The 22,293-nt window shown below is 38.9% G+C and overlaps 1 protein-coding gene across 1 annotated transcript in view; it reads left to right on the top strand.

Moving 5' to 3' along the window:
- The window catches only part of MYO3A (myosin IIIA), a 124,756-nt gene that overhangs the window by 57,657 nt on the left and 44,806 nt on the right, over window positions 1–22,293 (top strand). Inside the window, exons 10-19 of the mRNA XM_050892533.1 lie at window positions 5,980–6,079; window positions 8,981–9,097; window positions 10,231–10,335; window positions 10,420–10,503; window positions 11,280–11,482; window positions 13,800–13,898; window positions 13,999–14,113; window positions 18,102–18,228; window positions 19,229–19,439; window positions 21,481–21,628. Of these exons, the coding sequence (XP_050748490.1) occupies window positions 5,980–6,079; window positions 8,981–9,097; window positions 10,231–10,335; window positions 10,420–10,503; window positions 11,280–11,482; window positions 13,800–13,898; window positions 13,999–14,113; window positions 18,102–18,228; window positions 19,229–19,439; window positions 21,481–21,628 (1,309 nt within the window). The remainder of the gene's footprint in view (window positions 1–5,979; window positions 6,080–8,980; window positions 9,098–10,230; window positions 10,336–10,419; window positions 10,504–11,279; window positions 11,483–13,799; window positions 13,899–13,998; window positions 14,114–18,101; window positions 18,229–19,228; window positions 19,440–21,480; window positions 21,629–22,293) is intronic.

Here is a 22,293-nt window from a genome sequence, read left to right on the forward strand (position 1 = left end):
AACTGTTCTAAAAATACACTTCTTGCTAGGCCAAATGAGGGACAAAAACGGCATTGTAAAGAGTTTTACTTTGCAACAGAAATAGCTGTCTTTGAAACGGCCTTCAGAACTGTCGCATCTGTACCTGACAGTCAGGCTTGTAAGACTTTTATCGTGAGTTGTTTGGCTGTCTTAATCTTGACTGCTTTTACAATAATCTCTGCAGAAATATGCAATGATTAGTACAATGTGTATTTCCTAGGAATTATGACTCATTCCAGAATGAGCTGCATATGCGAGGGATATTCACTGCACCTAGATTTCAGCAACTGACTCCGGTCCCCAAGTTAAGAGCCTCATCTTTATATGTCCTCTAAATAAATACGGGAAAGAGACTCATTCTACTGCAAAGTGATGCAGAGCTTTTGGGTGAGCTGAATTACTCTCCTAAGATTTTGTCCTTCTGTATTGGCCATGTAGGGATAGCGCTGAAATCCAGTGACAGGGTGCTAAACAGTTGCTCTATTTAACTATTTGGAAGGTTCAGGGAGGTAAGTTCATAGAAGTTCATGTACAACATGCACAAAGGTGGTTGTCAATTTATTCACCCCTATTAAAAGCAGGGAGTACCACATAGTTTCTTTCCATGACCTTCCCTGATTGCGCAGACTTGTGTCACTTTCTGGGTGCTCTCTCTCCCTCTGTCTCTCTGACTCATCCTGCCAGTGGAAAGCAGCTGATAGCAATCCTTCAAGCTCAGCTCTGCAGGGCAGGCTGTAGCGCAGGGTAGGAGATCACCACACTAGCTTGACAAAGGCAGTATGAGGAGCAGAGTAAGATAGCTCACACAGAGTCCAGTGCTGACTTGGTCAAGGTCTCCAGATGAAATCTGTATCAGAGTGGGGGCTTAAACCCGAGACTTTGGAGTTCCAGACTAATCCTTGAGCACTTCAAGCCACTTCTTCCTCTCCTGTAACTCAGTTTGGGCTTTGTTGTACCAACAAGGAGTGTGTATTCCTTCATTGAGGACGCTCCTATGTAGGATGGCTATGCTGCAAATTGCTCTCAGGCTGTAGAAGCAATAGTGAGTTTCTGGCAACACAGGCTTTAGAATAAACAGATCTCCAGTCCCATATGCTTCTAGCTAATACACATCTCTACAGCAGAATAAGAATATCCTTCCATACAATACAGTGGACAGCAGCAATGCCTGAATGAAGAATAGTTTACCTCCTGAAGCAGAACAGGAGAAAGAAGTTCCTCCTGCATTCAGGACTCCCTGGGAGTAATGCTCTGCAACTGCTACTTTACTATTGTGTCAGTCCACTTGCTCAGCAACTCATTTCTCCTGAAGGTGGGATACCTCACCAGGCATTGCTTACTTTTGGAGCTTCCTGTTCATCTTCTCGGTATGGTTCTGACCATAGAGCATGGGCCTCACTCATGAGGGCAATGAAGAACTAATCCCAAAGAGTCCTTTTAGAGATCTCTTATTTGCTCAGTTAAGAACACATATTTTTCCCTGAAATTTGTCAGGGATACAGCCTATTAGCCTTCAGGCTATTATGAAGGACCAATAATCTGCTTTTTTACAGGGCACAGACTTTAGCAAACAGATTGTGCAGAGCAGGACATGACCCAACTGGCTGGACATGGGCCACCTCTGAATCAAAAGCCCCGTAGCTCTGCTGGGCAGCACTGTGCTCTCAGCAACATTGCATAAGCTTGAGCACAGCTCCCTGAGACTGCAGCCGGTGTTGTGCAATCATTTAAACATAGAGGGAGCACAGGTTTGTCTGCAAAGCATTGTGCATACACAGCTGGAGTCTTATCAATACACTTTTCTAAATTCAGGTACAGATTTTGCATAGATAGAAGACTATAGTTTTATTTAAGCATATTTCACCAGATACATCTGTTGAAGAAAAAATTTTGATTTTAAGTGTAAATTAATATTGCTCTGTGCAGCCTCCAGAGAAGTAGAATCACCAGCAATGACAGATCCTGTACAGGTTTCTCTGTGCTCCTTCTTTTCCATTTGTCACTTTTAATGCTATTTGTAACTGCTGGGAGGTGTACAGCTGTTCCCACCTTCACCTTACAGAAAACTTGATTATTTTTAGTTTCTTCTTTACACCCAGACTAAGGCCAGCCCTTTTCCTGTCACTTTTTAGTCTGTAGATGATTCTCCAACCAGTTTAGGCAGAGAGTTCAACAGGGCATCATGAGTCACACTTCCCTTTTCATGGTATTTTTGGAACTATCAGAAATCTTTTAAATACGTTCTGACAATTTGAAGAAGAAAAAGCTGCAGTTGCCTCGTTTTGATTTAACTGAATCTTAAAAGATGAGCAGGGGGGTGTGAAGGAGGATGCACAGAAACAATGCTGCCTTGACTCATTTTCTTGTCTGTATTGGGTTGATGTTTCTGGCCTTTAGCTGCTTGAATTGCTTGTTGAGCATGGCTATAAGATCTAATGCCTCCAACAAGTAATTTCTGAACAGAACAGAGAAACATGGTTATTTCAGTTCAGAATGTCTATGTGCATGACGATAATGAAATTTCAGCATTGATGTCAACAGCACTGATGTGGGTTTTTTTTAAGTGGTTGGAGTTTTAGCAAGTGAAGCAGTATAACTGCCCTTGAGGGGTCTGTGCCCTTTGACAGCAAAGCAGAAAAATATTGTGTTCTGCAAATCTGCCATTCTGCTGTACTCTGGAGAATGGAGAATATAATCTCATTTAACAAGCACTAGTGTTCACATAATGTCAGCTGAAGAGGATTACAGGAGAATCAATTTTATGTAATTAAACTTCCCTGGCATAAATAGAGATCGTTTCCTTAAAAGAAAAAAAAACCCAAAAAAACAGAAAAAGAAGAGTCTCCATCACTGAAGCATTCCCCTCCCTTCCTGCAAGGCAGTTGTACATTAAATGAAAAATGGTAATTGAAACAAATCTTGGGAAATATCACTCTCTCACTGATATGCAGTAACATTTAAAAAAAAAGGGTATTCAATGTGTAACAATTCCACCAGAAATGGAAAGCATAACTTGACAGACGTCTCGTTTTGGGTCTTCCTTCGGCAATGGAAAAAGTAGAGCAGCAGAGCTTGACATAGTCCTGCAGTTCCTGCATCTTTCCCTCAAATACATGTTGATAGGTCTTTCTCAAAGTCATACTGATCTTAGATGCATCCTCTGGACACAAAATGACCTTCATGCAGGAACAGAGGAGAAATGGTTTCAACTGTCCAAATTCAAATTTTCAACTGAAATTGTTAAAAAGAGTTATAAATAGGAGTGTGGGTTATAGAGGGGCCAGATTTCTATTGAGGGGGTAGGATTTTGCCTGCACCTCTGGCTTTGAATGCAGTAATATCCTTTAGTTGGTAAATGCAAATCAAGCAGCAGCAGACCATGCAAGGCTGAAGAGTTAATTTAAAACTTAATATTACCACATCCTTTTTAATACAACCTAGGGGTACATACAACCAAAAATTGTCTCACAGTGTTATTGCAAGGACCACACTACCAGGACAGCTCTTGTGGTACAAATGGGTTCCAAAGGAAACGGAAGAAGAGGTCAGACCTAGGAGATGTTTGACTGCTTTACACCAGACCCATCCCTTTTGGTGCTGCCTGCTTGTGTTCCTGTGTGTTTTCTGCTTCAACATATTTAAATACATGCCAAATTACAGCCCAGTTATGGATTTATTGCAGCAAAAGCTGCCTTTCTTCCACCACACAGACACGCACTCCTCCTGCATCTGTTTTTGTCTATTTGCACTGCTTATGTTGGAATAGGCCCACGCGTTGCATGGTCTGTGCTGCACGGCATGGTACTGTGCTGTGTAGTATTCCCATTGCTTTTCACCTCTGTGTAATTCAGCCTCGCCATCATCCTTACAACTGTATCTACAGCAGTCTTTTTTGGCCTGTAGTAAATACTGAAAGAAAGAAAACATTTGGAAGCGGGTTGCTTTCCCATGCAGCTCCAGGGTCCTAACAACAGTTTGAGAGTAGTCTGCAAAATAGCTGGATGTAAAACTGGCAAGACTTGATCCCTGTCTTCCATCAGGGCAGTGCTGTTGATCCATGCTGTTCATTGTGCTTTCTGGTCACTTTTAGCCTCCACACTGGGTATTGGCCTGCGATAATGGCACAGAGACCGTGAAACTATGCTAGCTCTTGCAATGAAGTCTTACATGTTTGTGTCTTGATATTAAGGTTGCAGAATTAGTCAGCTGGGGGTGTGAAACTCTTGCCTTTGCACTATGGACAATGGAAAGACTCCAGTGGTAGCTGGCACCTGCCTAAGGGAGGAAGAAACTGCTCCATTACTGGCACCTGGGTGAGGACAGGCCATTCTGTCACCCTCAGGGAATAATAGTTAGAGACAAGAGAAATTGAAAGAAGTACTAGATGAAGTGCACTCATGCCTGCACTTCCATCATTCAGATCTTGATTGCACTCACAGTTTGAGAGGGCATCATTTGCCCATTTCTTCCAGCCCCTTTTCAGTCCTGGCAATCAGTAACTGATGCCAAGTGGGTGCCTGCTTGACTTTTTGCACCTGCATCCCACATCAGTGCGCAGCCTGCGTGACCTCAAGTAGCACCCATGAAGTAGGTGATGTTTGTGGAACGGGTACAGCTGGTTAAACTCTGCAGTAAATCTTACTGTGGGAGTTCAGGAGTCTCTTAGCTTACCCCATCAGTGTGATGTTCATTCATTCTAACTTTCCATCTTGGTGCAGCTGCCCTCTTTCTCCTATCCTCTGTTCACTGTATATTAAAGTTCTTGCCTGGGTAGAAAACGCCTGTCTGCTTTTACTCATACCATATATCCAAATGTCAAAATCAAATAAAGGATTTCCCTGGTCTTGTCTGGAATCAAGGTAAAGAGTGAGTGTGTTTCACACAACGCAGTTTCCCTGCTGTCTCAGTTTACCAAGGTATATGTTCCATGTGTTTGAGAGGTGCCTTCCTACCTATAGGATCAAGGGGAGTGAGGTCATCCCAGGAGATCGGATTTACTTGATAGTCTTTCTATGCTTGTGCTGTATTGCACATCTGAGCTTGATTTAGTTTGTGAACTCTGCTGTTACTTATCCAGTTTCGTTTCCCTGATTTTTCCCCCATCTCATAAAGCAAGTATAACTAATGTGAATTGTAATCCTTGCATTTTCTGCTGCTTTTGTTTTATTTAGCAACGCCTTTACTCTTGGATAGAGAATGATCCAAGTCTCTGGGAATTTTCTTGCTAATTTCTATAAGACTACGTAAAGTTTTCTTTGGTTTGATTAAAAGAGAAAAGAAATTTCACTTTAAAACTTAATTAAAGTTTAACCCTGATAAGAAAAATATTTGAAATTTTGTTTCCTTATTTTATATGATTTCTTCCTATAGAGTCCAAGAAAATTCTTCTTGGTCAGGATGTATTTCACATACCCCAGTGGTTCTGTAGCATTTTGCTCTACAGTGTGGTCATCTCAGCCAGGCTTCAGAGCATTGTCATTACTAAGCTAGGAATGTTTCCATCCTGAATGCTTTGTCTGCATCATCCTTGCCATACTATTTCATCGTACACCCCTGGTTTTGTCCTATCCATAGTTTTTATCTGGGTCATTTTTCTTTTTGCAGGTAGGTGCCAGAGTTTGACTGTTACAGGCTTTATAAATACATGCTTTTTTTCCCTGTACTGAATAGCTCCAGTCTTGCAGCTGATGTAGGGGTGTGATCAAACAGGGATGTGTACAGTGAAAAAGTTCTTCATGGTGTCAGTTGTGGGTTCAAACCATAGATTTTGAATTGTCAAGTACAGGTGTGCTGCACTGAGAAGTTATATCCTGTCCTGTTATTCAAACATTCATGTGTTTGAATTCAGAACAATGGAAAGCTGGAATGTTTTGGCTGAATTGCCTTCAAGATGGTTACAGATGCAAGATCTGCTCTGTGTTTCCTTACATCAGGAAATTGCATGTCTTTCTTTTCTAGATTTGAACGTATTCATACAAAGAAAGGGAACTACAGTAAGTCACTAGTTTCAAACCAGGAAGAGGTAGATGATTTAGCAACCTTGGAGGTACTGGATGAGGTAAGACCATCCTTTTTCACATTTTCCTGAAGAGTGGTAATCGTATTAAAACACAATGGTGTGCTGTTGATTTTCAAGTTCAGCTATATTGTCACACTTCAATTGTGTAAGTGTACAATGGCATTTTACCAGTTTATGCCAAATATTTTAGATGAGATTTACTGGCTCAGGAATGGTTTCAACTCAGAGCTAAAACACCCTCTGCAGTTACAGCCTTAGACCGAGCAGTATTGTAGCACCATTTGTTTAACAGGATTTACATCACTGGATTTTATTACAGCTAAATATCTCATTTGCAATGATGTGTTAACCTGAAATTGGTCCAGGTCCAATAACAAGCACCTTCTCCCCTGTTGCTTGGACATCTAGAGTTGTCTTAAACTAGCTTATCATACTCTCGTAGGCTGGGTTCTCACTGACTTACTTTGGTGTGGACATGCATTGAAATCAATTTATGTCAGCTGAGGCTCTGACCTGTTAATGCCTTCTGGTAAACTTTTGACAAAATTACTGATACAAATCTTACGGGTTTGTCAAAGTTCGAAAATGAGTCCACTAGGAGCAGGGGAACATGCATAAGGGAGGGGGGAAGTCAGTTGTGTTTATGCTTTAAGCTTCAAAACCAGAAAGAAGAATCGGGCCACAGCACGTTATGTGCAGGTCTCAGAGGCCATCAGTAGTTGTAAACAAACTGTCATTCTTCCTCTACTGGGCTGTGCATAGACTATAATTCACATTCTCTTATCTGTAAAACTTCTCTGGTATATTGTATCTTTGTCAGTCCGGAATACTAAATGTGGCTCTTGAGCTGGTAAACTACATAATGCTAACAGCCCACAGAACATCTTCTATCATCCAAGAGCTTGGTTATAGTAGCTTAATGTTTAGTTAATACTAATTGAGCTAATCCAAACTTCATCTACGGCACAAAGCTCAGATTTAAGCATTTTTTTGATATTGGGAATAGCCATATGCTAGCAAGACTGGTTTTTATCTTTTGCCATGAAGCATATAAACAATCTGAGCTAAAGAGAAGACACACAAAAAACCAGATGAGCTGGAAGTATATCCCATCGCCTCAGAGGTGGAGCATTCTCAGGAAAGTCCTCAGGAAGCCTCCACCTACAGGCATCATTTGACTATGTGATATTTTATTAAATCCAATCCAGTTTAAAACCTCTTTTACATATGAATGACAGCTTCTCAGAACTGTCTCCTTTCTTCCATTCAACCTTTCTTCCAGTTTAGATAGCCCCATCAGAAGAGCAAAACAGGAGACCTTCTATCGATGCAAGAAATAATTTCAAAAAGGGCAGACGTTCCCCTAAAAAATTCTGTTAATATGAATCTGGTTATGACCAAAAGCAAGGTAGCATTCAAAACCAAAAAGGGAAGAGTTTATCAAGACAATGCAAAACCAAGGTTTTCTCCGTATGTTTTCCTGTGAAGGAAATGTAACCTCTTCAGCTGTTGAGAATTCAGGTTAAGTGCATTAACCAGAACACAGTGCACAACACTGTGAACAGATGGATGTGGAGGTGTCGTGGTTTAACCCCGGCCGGCAACTAAGCACCACACAGCCGCTCGCTCACTGCCCGCCTGGTTGGGATGGGGGAGAGAATCGGAAGAGTAAAAGTGAGAAAACTCGTGGGTTGAGATAAAGGCAGTTTAATAGGGAAAGCAAAAGCCGTGCATGCAAGCAAAGCAAAACAAGGAATTCATTCACCACTTCCCATCGGCAGGCAGGTGTTCAGCCATCTCCAGGAAAGCAGGGCTCCATCACGCGTAACAGTTACTTGGGAAGACAAACGCCGTCACTCCGAACGTCCCCCTCTTCCTTCTTCTTCCCCCAGCTTTATATGAGCATGACATCATATGGTATGGAATATCCCTTTGGTCAGTTGGGGTCAGCTGTCCCAGCTGTGTCCCCTCCCAACTTCTTGTGCACCCCCAGCCTGCTCGCTGGTGGGGTGGGGTGAGCAGCAGAAAAGGCCTTGACTCTGTGTAAGCACTGCTCAGCAATAACAAAAACATCCCTGTGTTATCAACGCTGTTTTCAGCACAAATGCAAAACATAGCCCCATACCAGCTACTGTGAAGAAAATTAACTCTATCCCAGCCAAAACCAGCATAGGAGGGAAAGCAATTCCTTCTGTAGTCCTCTGCTGCCGGTCATTCTGTTCCAGTGGGAATAGGGCCTGAATATTTTCACATGTACCTCAGAATAGTCTCAGGGCTGGTTTGAATTTCTTCATCCAGCTCTATGTCCTGTTTTGATTGGAAACCTAACCAGGCACTTTACATACCCAGCTCTGTATGCAGAAGCTGAGGGAAATTATGTCAAGAAATTAGGTATGCCACTAATGAGCCTTTCTTTTTTCTTGGTTCAGGGAGAACTGGCTCTGCAGCAGGAAAGAACAATCACAGCAATTTGATTGAACAAACAATACAGAAAGATGCCTGATTGTTTACATTAAGAGGACCCAAACAGTTGAACATCGGTGTCTTATTATAACTGAGAGTAATGTTAGAGCAGCTGTAATGGCAGTTATGAATTCAAACCTATGGCCCTTGCTTGATGAGTTACTTGAAGCTGTAGTGTTAGAAATGAAGACAGGACTGTCTCATGGAAACCTTTGATTAATTGAATTAAAGCAGTACTTACTAACTCATTTTTCTATAGTCACTTGGGGATCTGTAAGTATATATTGTTCAAAGTGAGTTTGGACACAAGAAATTAGGAATGCCAGTGTGTTTGAAAGTGTTACTCGCTTTTGATCACGATCAGTTGTATTCCTGACTATGAATACCTTCCCTCTCTATCCTTGCTCATTGTAACTATATAAATATTGTATAAATTTTCCTAATATTCTTTTTTTGTTCCTATTCTTTGTCCATCAGAATACAGTAACAGAGCAGTTGCAGAAGGGTTATGCCAAGGATCAGATCTACGCATATGTTGGGGACATTCTCATTGCTGTCAATCCATTTCGGAACATAGATATTTATTCTTCACAGGTGTGAAAATCTAGGTTTGGTTCTTTTAAACTAGCACTGATTTCTATTAAAATATGAATATTTGTGTTAAGTATAAAGTAAGACCATGCTTGAGATTTACTTCAGTTCACTCTGAAAAACAGAATTACCAATACAGTTGTCCCTTCAAGTGCATGTTGACACACATCCTTATCATGGACTGAGTTTCAGCACAGAAATGAGAAACTCCAAAAAATGTAATTTGTGATATCTTTATGTCTATAGTGTAGATCATGTCTATATCATGTCTAAAGTGCAAACAGCTATATCTGAGCAAGTCATCCATTTTAATCAATAGACAGAAGTGGGATTTTTGAGGTTATTGTTCTTCTAGTGACTTTCAACATTCATTCTAGGATGAGATAAATTGTGCTAAACTTCATGAGATTTGTTGACTAGAACCCCACAGAGTGTAAAGGCTCTAGCTGCCCGTAGCAGCTAGTTCAGAAGTAGTATCTGTACAGATAAGTGCATTTATTCAGGTGAATCTTACCCCTCTTTGTGGGAGGGAGCATTCCTTCTCCATTTCCCATGGAGAACATCTGTGAATGGCTGGAGGTAGGAGCTGGGGGCATTTCCTCCCAAGAGAGCTGGGGAAGCTATAGCTATTTAATTGATCAGACAGTTCACAAAGCAACCCTGTAAAATTTTAACTTTTGTGAATTTGCATCCTCGTTATACAAAAGGGGACAGATATGAAAGTCTGGTCATACAATAATTTGGCATTATTAATTATCAGATACTACAGGTACGAAAAGATCTTAAGTTTTGACATCAATATCATGCAGAAATACGAAGAGGATGTGAAGTACAAATGAAATGAAATTATAAGTTTGTCCTTGATGTCTGGCAACATTACATTTTCTTCTAATAATGTGAGTTTCATAGCACAATCAGGGCTGACATCATACAAAATTGTGCTTCTTTTTTAGCAGTTATTATAGTACTAAGTACACACAGATTCATCGTATAGTGAGTGCAGTAACAGCTCACTCAGAAAACATCACTGCTGGTAACCTCAGCATGCTGTACACTAACCTGAAAATAAAACTAAACTCTGATAAAAAAAAGTTGTTAAGGGACACTGATAATGTTTTCATTTTTCTTACACTTAGCATTCCAAACTGTATATTGGAGCCAAACGGACTGCCAACCCTCCTCATATTTTTGCTGTTGCTGATATAGGTTATCAATCCATGGTGACATACAACTCCGATCAGGTAAAGATGAGGTGTCTTAAATATATCGTTTGCTAGGCTGAGAGATATGTAATGAGTTCAGAGTCATGCTCTTGTTCTCTGCAGTGTATCGTTATTTCTGGAGAAAGTGGAGCTGGCAAGACACAAAGTGCCCATCTTCTGGTTCAGCAGCTCACTGTCCTGGGCAAGGTATGTTTCAAAGGGGGTGCCTCTGTAAGGCTTTGCTATCTTAGGTCTAATTGACTGAACCTATGGAAAGGGCATTGGTAGGGGGGCAAGACTGTAATACATTTTCCAAAGAACTTCTGTAAGGTCAGATTGGAACATGATGCTGATCTATCTACCCCTTCCTCCCTCCTGAACTAGGGTCACTTGAAAATATCTTGGGGATTCTGCAAGGAAGTACCCACTGCAGTGAGGGCTGTGACTTTTAGTCTGTCCCTTGTTTAACTGAGTGTCTTCAAATCACCCAAACTGTACTAAATAAAATCCTCTTCTAGCTTTTCACCTCCTTTCACAACCAGATTGCTGTCAGTGGGACATAGTCATTCTGGGAAGTGACTACCATAATCGTCTAAATAAAATGCCATTTTTGCATGTCCCAGGTGAGATGCAAGCAAACTGATTTATTGGTATGGTGCAGTGCAGGAGTAAGCAGATGCTAAGGATCCTAAAAGCAGGCCGGCCATCTCAAAGTGCTGGACCACAGAAATTGATTAGTTCTGATGTTGTCATTATCATTATGTGTGTTATCTCTTCCCACCAGCCATTATTTCTGCAGATTGCTATATTCTGACAGGTTTCATGATATATACATGCCTGCCTTTCCATATGATTCACATGGGAATGGCTGCACTGATGATGTCACACTTCACAATACCAACTAGAAGAGGAAAGAAACACTTAAGAATGAATGTATTTGAATGATTACTGATAATTTTAAGCAATATCTTTTTCATATCCAGGCTAATAACAGGACTCTACAGGAGAAGATCCTCCAGGTGAACAACCTCGTAGAAGCATTTGGGAATGCAGGCACTATCATCAACGATAACTCAAGCAGATTTGGAAAATATTTGGAAATGAAATTCACTTGTGGTGGCACTGTAGTAGGAGCTCAGATTTCAGAGTATCTCCTTGAAAAATCCAGAGTTGTCCACCAGGCTGTGTAAGTATAAAAATTATATTTGACCTAATTTGGGAGTTACAGAGTAGGCCTACAATGCAGGAAATTATCTTAGATCAAAACATGAAGATGAATAAGGTACTGGGATTTTTTCTTGTAAATGATATATGAATAGCTTATAAATCTGTAAGCTAGCTGAAAACTACTCCTGATTTTTTTTTTCACTGCCTCCCGGGTTGTTTAAACAAATCTCATAAAAATGCATATGTGATATATAAAGCGTATCAGAATGTGTAAAGAATTAAAAACTTTCTAATAGTTCAGTTATAAATGTCTTTGTGGAATTTTGAAGTATTGTGTATATCACTTGGATTTAATTCCTTTACGTTTCCTCTAGTATTGTAGCTTTTTTGTTTGTTTGTTTGCAAAGTGCTCGTTTTCCATTTTGGAGCATCTAGTAGGATTTGGTTATAAAGGATTAGGGACCAAACGCTGAACAGATCCATCTCTGTCATGTGTGTATCTCATAATATAAAATGACAGAAAAATTAAATGGCGTTTCCAATTAATTTAAATTATTGACATGTATTTTCTATCCTAATATATAGCACATCCAGATAAAAAATATTTTGGCAACTCTATTTCTGCCATAATAACAATAGGAAAAACAGAGTTTGAGACAAGGAATGTTGTCACTGATGTAAATTTTTCCCCTTGCTGATCTCTTACTCATTTTTACTCTTTTTTAGTTCTGCATGACCTTGTTGCCTGTTGTAGATTTGTGACATGAAGAACATCTAAGTATCACTTGGAATATTTCAATAAACAATTTAAACTTAGAGGCAATTTTATGAAATAGTGTTTTTTCCCCCAGTTGAACATAAGCACAGAAACTGCTTTTTCAGAACAAAATCAGCTTTTTCCTTAAAATACCACTTTTTTCCATAACTTTTCATGGGTTTGTTCTGTGGCTGTCAGTTTGCATTTATATTTAGCCACATGCTGAGACAGGAAGTCGGGAAAGCATTTATGTGCCTCAAATGCTATTTAGGCAGGTGTTTAGATGTCTGAATTCACAAGAAAATGCCACCATAGTGTTTAGCATGAGAGCCACTGTAGGAGGTTAAATTTTGAGGCATGAACTTCCAAGGGCGCCTGAAGCTGTTTGGGTTGAGCGTGCTCTCCTCTTCACTGAGGTCTCTGTGTGGCTTGTCCATACGGCTGTGCCAGGGCAGAGAACTGGCATTCAGGTTACCTGCATTGCAAGGGCAGTTTGTTCTGCTCTTCTGGGGGAACATGACTCCCAAACTCACATGGAGAGCTAGGAATGACTTTTTGCAGAAAACCAGTGACTGATTACCCGGAAAATGGGAGACCCAAGTTCCAGACCCACTTCAAGCCAAGAGATTTTGAACCTACAGGTTCCCCTACCTTTCCAAGAGAATACACAGACCATCAGGACACAGTGAGGTTTCCGAGAACGTGCAAAGCATGGCTATGCAACCTACTGGTTAAGACACTGAGGGAGAAGATAAGGGATCTGCCTCTACTCCTTAAACTGATCTTGTTTTCTACTACTGACTGTCCACAGTAAAATATGCAAACAGAGTTGGTACTAGACTCTGATCTAGGCACCCCCATGCAGAGAGGAGTGCACTGGGCTCTGATCCTGTTTCACAGAAGCATGCAATGGTGCTCCTGAGACACACGCCTCAGCTCATGCAGAAACCAGGGGTTTGAACACAGTTCCTTTTTGCCATGTCATAGTGACTGACCTGGCCATCTCAGGGTTCAGTGGTGGTTGCAGATTTCCACCGAAGCATAACGTGCACGGGAACCTTGGATGTGCAATAAATCTTCTGTCCTGGGTTTGGGCACCTAACTTTTAGGCAAAGCATGCCAAATCATAAGGCCCTTTGCTGAATGTCTGCTTATGCGCTTTCTTGGTTCAGGGCTAAAGGACACAGCAAACATTGGATTCAATGAATCAGGAGTGTATAGCTCTCCCATGGTCAGAAGATTTTTTAAAATAACTGGAAGTTAAGCAGCCCATTTAATGCAGGTGGGTGAGCAATGTGCAAGATCTCACCCAGCATCTACCAATTGCATCAAAGGCAGAGCAGCATTTAGCTGCTTGTAGCACTGAGCAGCCACCCTGGCAGCTTCAGAACAAACACAGTGGCACAGAAAGGGTGTTCACTTCACAGGAACTTGTGTAATAAAGCTTCTTTCAGAGTCCTCTGTCAGTTTGCATGAGCCTTGCCTGTTATTAAAATAACATTTAATAATAGCATGTATGTCATCAGTAAATGTAACATAGTTACATTACTAAACCAGTTTGTTGTTTCTGTTGTTTCAGAGGAGAGAAAAATTTCCATATTTTTTATTACATTTATGCTGGTCTGGCGGAAAAGAAAAAACTGGCACATTATAAACTGCCAGAATATAGACCTCCCAGGTAATGCAGTTTATTTTTACATAAATTGATTACTAAGAAATGCAGTGTTGAATTCTCAACCTCATTTACATTCTAACTCTGTATCCATCAACTCTTTCAGATATCTGCAAAACGATCATTTCAGAATAGTGCAAGATTTCATGAACAATAGCTTTTATAAGTCTCAGTTTGAATTAATTGAACAGTGCTTCAAAGTCATAGGTTTTACACTGGAGGTGAGTGCTGATAACCCTTTTTTTTTGATGAACTTTAATGGCTACCTTAATCAGGAAGAACATATAAAGCATTCAAATAATCTCCCTTGTTATTTCTTCCTTTAGAAGTAGTGTGTTTATGTTCTAGGATATTACATGGTCAACTTACTGTTATACATTTAAATTTTTAGAGTTTCAAGGCATTGATAAACTAATAAAATGGTATTAGTCAACAAGACTTTGAAATCAGTGAACAGCACAGCTGAGTAATTGGGGAAAAAAGGCTTTTGCAAATTAAATGCGTAGAAAATGATGTTGTAACTATTTATTAGCCTATAATTTTAGGCCTGTGAATATGAGCCTCATCTCTGTTTTAAGATGAAGTCCATGGTGAGAGTTCTAAAAATTCATTGAGTTGATCTGAGTTTTGATGAACTCAATACATTTTCACAACTCCAGGGGTAAAGTTGAATGAAGTTTTTACATCCCTTTGGAGTGAATCTCATCACTAGACATTAACTGAACCCATTCTTTCTTTATGATCTCATATCATTGCTCTGCTGGCCGTTAAACCCCTCTCCTCAGGCTGTCTTTGGTATAATTAAAATAAAAACAGGCCTCTGGATTTATAAAGTAGGATGCAAGGGAAGGAAACCCCATCCTGCACCCTAGTTCTCTCTTCTTAGGAGAAGTGGTGCATCACAGCTGTAGTTTACCACTGACTTTATCACAAACGATAGTAGGAGTATGATCCATATAGTATCTGTGAAATATAGCACTAGTGGATGTATGTTTTAATGTGTGCACTATATATATACAGAATATAGCACTAGTGGATGAAATATAGCAAAATGGATGTATGTTTTAATTTCTTTGACAAAACTACATGTTGTAAGGAGCTTTTCACAGAAAATTACTCATTTCAGTTGAATATTTCTGGCTTCCCTCAATGTAAATATTTGAATAGCTAGCAGAACAGATTTATTCACCAATTCTGTTCCTCCATACTCATTTTGCATTAAGTCATAGTAGCAGTGGAGTTCACAGTCTCTTTCTCCTCTACATGCTTATTCACAACTGCACTTAGTAATATCACACCTGTACTATCATCCTTTCACACCTGTACTTTCACCTTTCCAGAAGCAGTGTGGAAACACAGTTCAGCACTGATAGCAGTTTTGTCACAGCACCAGAGACCTTGATAAGTCCTAATTTATACCATGGAAAGCAGCAAGTCTGTTTTTGTTCCTGGTTCTTTTGTTCACTTGAATGGATGGAAACAATAATCCTGATCATCTGAAAGAGACCTTCCTTACATATTGAAGATCCAGTTAGAACTAGGTCACTGGCCACATTGTGCAGTTCTAGCATGGATCTTCACTTGATTAACTCAGTAAGCCACCGTGAGCTGAATCTGTAAAGAATTATCTACCTGTAGAACCCCCACAGTTTCAGAAGCAGGTTCAGTACCACAGGCAATCTAACTGTGGTTGCATGTGAGCCCCATCCATGTTAGCCTGTGTTACACTCTCCACAGGGTGAATTAGCCTGTCTGAGGCTGTGTTTGCAAGAGTGAAGGAACAGAGAAGTCTTCTTCCCCCACTGAGGTTCTGATATAGGATACATGTGCAGAGACAGTTTCTTTTCAGTGAGAAAAAGATACTGTAAGACAATGAGTTTCTTTTCTAAGTTCACTTTTTAGTAATTGTCGTGGTTTAACCCCAGTCAGCAGCCAAGCACCACGCAGCCGCTCGCTCACTCCCCTGCCTGCTCCCAGTGGGATGGGGAGGAGAATCGGGAAAGAAGGTAGAACTCGTGGGTTGAGATAAGAACAGTTTAATAACTAAAGTAAAATATAACACTAACAATAATAATAATGAAATATTACTATAATAATAATAGTAATGAAAAGGAATATAACAAAAAAAGAAGAGGGGAAAAAAGGGGAAAAAAACAATGATGCACAATGCAATTGCTCACCACCCACTGACCAACACCAGAGCCATGATCCGCGCCTCCCAGCCAACTTCCCCCTGTTTATATACTGGGCATGACATTCCATGGTATGGAATACCCCTTTGGCTAGTTCGGGTCAGCTGCCCCGGCTCTGCTCCCTCCCAGCTGCTTGCACACCTGCTTGCTGGCAGAGCATGGGAAACTGAAAAATCCTTAAGATAAGTGCTACTTAGCAACAACTAAAACATCAGAGTGTTATCAACATTATTCTCACACTAAATCCAAAACACAGCACTGTACCAGCTACTAAGAACAGAGTTAACTCTATCCCAGCCGAAACCAGGACAGTAATGCAGCCTTAAGCTTTGACATTCATCCCAGTGCACAGAGGAGGTTCTATATAAGCATGCTCCATGTTTTATTAGCAGAAAACCTTCGACAGAATATCTTCTCCACTCCAATTAAAACCTAAATAAGGCTTTATTTCTTTGAAATTTGTTTTTAACTGACTGGCAGGCTTTAATAGTAACTACTGTCAGTACTCCTTGTCTTAAAATCACACTGTTTTATTTCAGGCTGCATGGCAAAATTAATAGCAAAGGACTGCCTGAGGTGAACAATAATCATGCTGTATGAGACAGATCAAGCCAGATTTTGAACACATTGGAAAAGGGCACAAAAATGTCAGCAGCTATACATACTGTACAGCATAATGGCAGAAGTTAAGCTATCCATTTCTTTGCATTTCATCTGTGTCCCTAAGCTTAAAATGAAAACGATTGCTTAAAACCTAGGTAAACTGTGCCAATTATCCTGAGCATAATTTTTTAGAGTGAGCTTATCTAGTTTGTCTTGCTGTCACTGGAATAATTAATTTATTAACTGCTAGATTAACTTCTGAAAGTGTTGAAAATAAGATCAAGTATTCTAGAGCAATTAAGGATTTTATCTGAGTAAATGATGCCTGACATGGTACCAGCAAACTATTGAATATTAGGGATAAAATGCTGTGCAATTATGAAAAGTCCATCATTATAAAATACCAATCAAATTTACAAAACCGCTCTTATAAAACTACTATAAAACTTATAAACGTGCTATTTATAAAATACACTATTACTGCATGCCTCAAAATATATAGTATCATGGATTCCTAGCTTAAAACCTAGTCTGCTTTAGAGGAACACCTCAGCATTTCTGACTAGAAAATACTCAGAGATCATCAAGTATACTGATAATCGTTCACAGTTCGGGTGAAAATTCATAGTTCAAATCTAAGTCAAACCTGCAATGAAAGCATTGTTTCATTAATCGCAAATATGATTTTATTTGTCATATATAAGTACTTTAATTTACTGTATGTGTCACTTCACTGTCCAGACTAATATTAGCCTTTTTCAAGCTGGAATCCCTCCTCAGAACCTACTAAATAATTTGAAATTTAAATTTGTTTAAGTAAAGTCCATACTAAAGTGCTTTGGTGAGTACACTGTTCCTAACTGACAGTTTGAAGGGTAAAGTGCTTTGCCAAATCAGAGGTGTGAGGTCTCACTCTTCTCCCAGTGAAACTTTTTCTAATGACGTCAGTGGGAGCCGTTGCAGACCTATTATTTGGAGTGCCTTTGTTTCCGTGATCCAAGAAACACAGATGCAGATTTTTTTATATTTTTGTTGATCTAAGTATTACATTTTTAGACACTGTTGTGCCTGCAGACACAGTGAAGGGTGGATATAAATAACCTCTGAATTCTTTCTGCGCAAGAGGATTACGTTCACCACTGTTTTGTGCTTCCCCTACTCCATGTCAATCCTGTCCTGTCGACAAGTATGGAAGAGATTAGGCTATAGTTTGTCTTGCCTTCTTTGGGTGTCTTACACTTGAAAGACTATGCTGAGTACAGAACAGGGAATAACTGCTGAGAACAGTATTCCTAAAAGTAGTGGGCATGTGGCAGACAACAGGAGACAACACACACACGTGCCCATCGCACAAACCAAAGTGACAAACCTATCTGGCTATTAAGTATTGCATCTTTTTTAATATACTTTTCAGGAACTTGGAAGTGTGTACAGTGTCCTGGCTGCCATTTTAAATGTGGGTAACATTGAATTTTCTGCAGTGGTATCTGAACATATGATTGACAAGAGCAACATTTCCAATCCAGTAGCCCTTGAGAATTGTGAGTGTTTTTTCTTGATTTAAGATTGTTTTCCTTTAGTGTTTTGATAGCGAATGTCTTTTATTGCAAGAGAGTTATCAATGAAAACTGTATTCACATGGAAATTTTGCAAGAATAATTAAATGCTGAAGATAGATTAATTCCAAGTCCACCTGAATTCAAATGCAAAAAGAAAAAATTTTCCATGTTATGCACCTTATTTGACTAACCAGTCCACCGGCATTCAGGAAACATGGCTAATACTGCAGATGCCTGCTAAGGAAATATTTGGAATTTTTCCAAGTTTATTTGAACATTTGATGGAGAACTTCATTAACATGTTTAATAGTTTTTTTCCCAGTTTCTTTCTCAGATACTCATTACGTGTTTCCCACATGTGCCTGTTGAAATATGGCTCACTAATTCTTTGGAAGGGTTACCTTATATTATAGGCTACCGGGAGGCAGAGGAGGGAAAGGGGCAGAGATTCTCAAGAAAGTTGCTACTCTTTCTCAGTAATTACAGGTGGGGAGATAATGAAGTCTTCATGCTATCTTCTTACATGTTTTCCTCCCACAGATAGAAGAATATTGTGGATCTGGGAAAGAAGCACCCCTTTTTTGGAGCAAAAGGAGGACAGCAGTGGCTTATATGGGTGGATTATAACTGAGAGGGATATCACGCCTCACAGCTTACATACATACTCCTGACATAGTCATCTAGATTCCCTAGCATTTCTCCGTAGACATTTTGGAGAAATAGCCTCCTTGATAAAGCAATTTAGAACCTAAAGGCCTCTGCTTTGAATCACTTACTCATTGACTGCAGTGGAAGCTAGGAAGGCTAGTGACTAAATTAGATACTGACAGTTGTTTGGTGTGAACACCCTCATTAGTCATAGTTCAAGACTCTCGTTTGGTACTTATTCATAATACATTACACTTGCAGCTTTGATTGCAAAAATGCATATTTTTCCTTCCAGAATCTGCCTCTGAGCTATGCCTGTGACCTTCCTTCCTAGGTGCGTCCTTGCTGTGTATTCAGGCGGATGAACTGCAAGAGGCCCTCACCTCTCACTGTGTAGTGACTCGAGGAGAAACAATTATTCGTCCCAACACTGTGGAAAAAGCCACTGATGTCAGAGATGCCATGGCCAAAGCACTGTATGGGCGCCTCTTTAGCTGGATAGTCAATCGCATCAACACTTTACTCAAACCTGACAAACATTTAAGGTAAAATAAGCTTTTTCAGAATAAGGAGAGATTTTCTGTGGGAATAATATTGTCTACACTAGAGCATTTAGTGTTCTCATCTACTTTTTCTCCGCTACCTTTTTGTTTATGACACCACCATGTTAAAAAAAGGTTTTATCCTATTCGTAGTATGCAGTGAAAATACAGTAGATATGGATAGCACAGGTGTCTGGTGTTTTCCTGTTTGACCCTTACTCATTTAACCCTTTGTAAATCACATACTAACTATTTTTTCCTTTATACCTTTTCAGGGTCAACTTTTGACATTCATCTGTTGATTACATAGGTCAAATTCTGCTCTTATTTGCACTGATGCTGTTGCTTCTGTCACTGTTGTTATGAGCGTGGTTTCATACATGTGAGAGTAGTTTCCAAACACATTTACTGAGGTTAATGTCCACCCTACCCTTACAAGGTGATATTTTAAACGCAGAGACAAGAAAGATATTGGGAATGAGGATATAACACCTTCTGCAAATTAATCGAAGAAGAAATGATGTGGCTTGCATTGTAGATCCTATATGTCAGGGCCCTCTGTGGCTGATCATAGCAGTGAAAAGGGGCAAACTTATAACTACCTGAAGAGGAGTATCAATAATAAATAGCTTTGGTTTGCAAATCTGGATTTTCTGAATTTATTTATTTTTTTTAAACATCAGAGGAAAGCCAAGACTTCAGTCCTAAAATTTGTCTAAATTTCAAATATTTGGTTACGGCAGAGCGGCAATAAACAGAACTTCAATCAGTAAATGATAGGATAAAATTCATGATAGATGGGGCAGCACTGCTAGCCTGTGTGCCTCTGTCATGTGCCTGTTACAGAGCCCTTTTCAAATTGAATACTTATTATGCTGATGAGGAGGGAGAAAGTTCAACCTGAAATGTTCACTGTACAAAAAAAAACCCCAGAAGTCTGCTTTGGTTTTGTGGTAGTAAAATAATTTGTATTTGCTATTTTTATGTAATTAGCTCTGAGAAGGAACAGGGCAGACAAATTTCAGCAGTCTATTCACCAAAAATGTAATTTCCAGACAGATAAAATAGTCACCAAATTCAGGTCAAAATCAACAAATACCTTTGATCCCTCCACAATGAAACGCTTCCATCTTTGAGATGGACTTCACAAAGAAGTTCAAGTGCTATTCATGAGTATAGCTGGTTCTTCATAGCCAATTTCCTAAACTTTTTATAAAAAAAAAATAAAATAAAATTGGTTACAGATAGCCCCTCAAAGGGGTTTTATAGATAGAATGTGATTTTTTTTTTAGTTTAGCTAGAAAAAGACACTAATGTCAACTTCAGTTTGATATAAAATTATATCCTCTTAATTTTTTGTTTCAGGAAATAAATACAAATATTAGAGCTTTTTTCCAGTTGCAGAAATGATCACATATCTCTCAGAATGCCTTAGCTAAAATTTCAAACTGAAGTTTTTACTACTAGTACTTCTCTGGAACTTAATTGATAATTTAAATTCATACCACACTCCAGTACTTAAAGTAGTTATTTAGATGCATAAAAGGTGTAGCTATTCATTCTTTTGACCTCCATGTTAAAATAAGCAGTTTTAATTGTTGTGAATAAATAATATGAAGAAATAATATTTAATGACAGCAATCTTTAATTTCAAGATGCTGGTGAGTAAAGCCTGTTTTATTACAAGAGAAACAAAAAGAACTGCATGTTGTTTCTGTACTGTAGTCAGCTTTTTACAATAGAATAATAACTAGCAAACATTAGTTTAAAAATAAAATTGTAAATCCTCTATATGCTTATCAGTTGGCTTGGTCATTATGTGATTCAGTGTATCTGGTCTGCAAATACAGTCATCTTTGAATTGATGTGCATTTATTGTTTTTCAAAGAAAAATTGTTATTTTAAGAGATATTTGGTTTAGCAAAAATTATCCTGTTTAACTGGCATACAGATTTGGCCCATTATTTCCTTTTGTGAAATAATAACGAAGCTAGTCAGTGTAAAATAAAGATACAACAATAGAAAGTTTATTTGATCTTTGCAGTGGAAACGATGATGGTTTGAACATTGGAATTCTTGATATCTTTGGCTTTGAGAATTTCAAAAAAAATTCTTTTGAACAACTCTGTATCAACATTGCCAATGAACAAATTCAGTTCTACTTCAATCAACATGTCTTTGCCTGGGAACAGGTATGTGTTGAATATTTTGATAAAGCTTTAATATTGCTGAACATGTAAAACCTTGTGTCAAGAAACTATATTGTTCCTTCTCCATAATAGGTTGTAAATTGCAGATTATAACAAATGTTTTCTGAGTATGTATTCTGTGAAGCAGTGCTTGCTATTTGCAAGTAAAATGCCTGCGTAAAACACATTAAACTTGAAATTTACAGTATCTAAGCAACATAACAGTGATAATCGGTTTGATGCAAATGCAATGTTGTTTTCTTGAGGAATAACATGAGTGATGTAATGTATGATTCTACAGTAAAAAAATAAATGAGTGGTAACATAATTTTTAAAGTGCAGTGTTCATAATAGCTTACTAATAAGCTTAATGAACACTGAAATTCCATTATTAAAAACTGAAAATCTCGCAATTATTTTGTTCCTATTCAGGAACTAGATCATCTAAGCTAAATAATGATGGATTTAATGTAAATAATTTGATATAAAACAGAGAAAAGGAATAGAGTTGTAATTATAAAAGTTCATGAAATTGAAGAGGAGAGTGAAAAACCTCAAAAAAAATCATCTCAACTTTGTAAGTAATTCCATGAGAATTAAATTAACTGTCTTTAAATCATTATTCAGTATTGCTATTTGAAGCAATAACATGTCCAAGAAAAAAATAT

The sequence above is a fragment of the Gymnogyps californianus genome, chromosome 2 (genome assembly GCF_018139145.2).
Source record: "Gymnogyps californianus isolate 813 chromosome 2, ASM1813914v2, whole genome shotgun sequence".
Taxonomy (NCBI): Eukaryota; Metazoa; Chordata; class Aves; order Accipitriformes; family Cathartidae; genus Gymnogyps; species Gymnogyps californianus.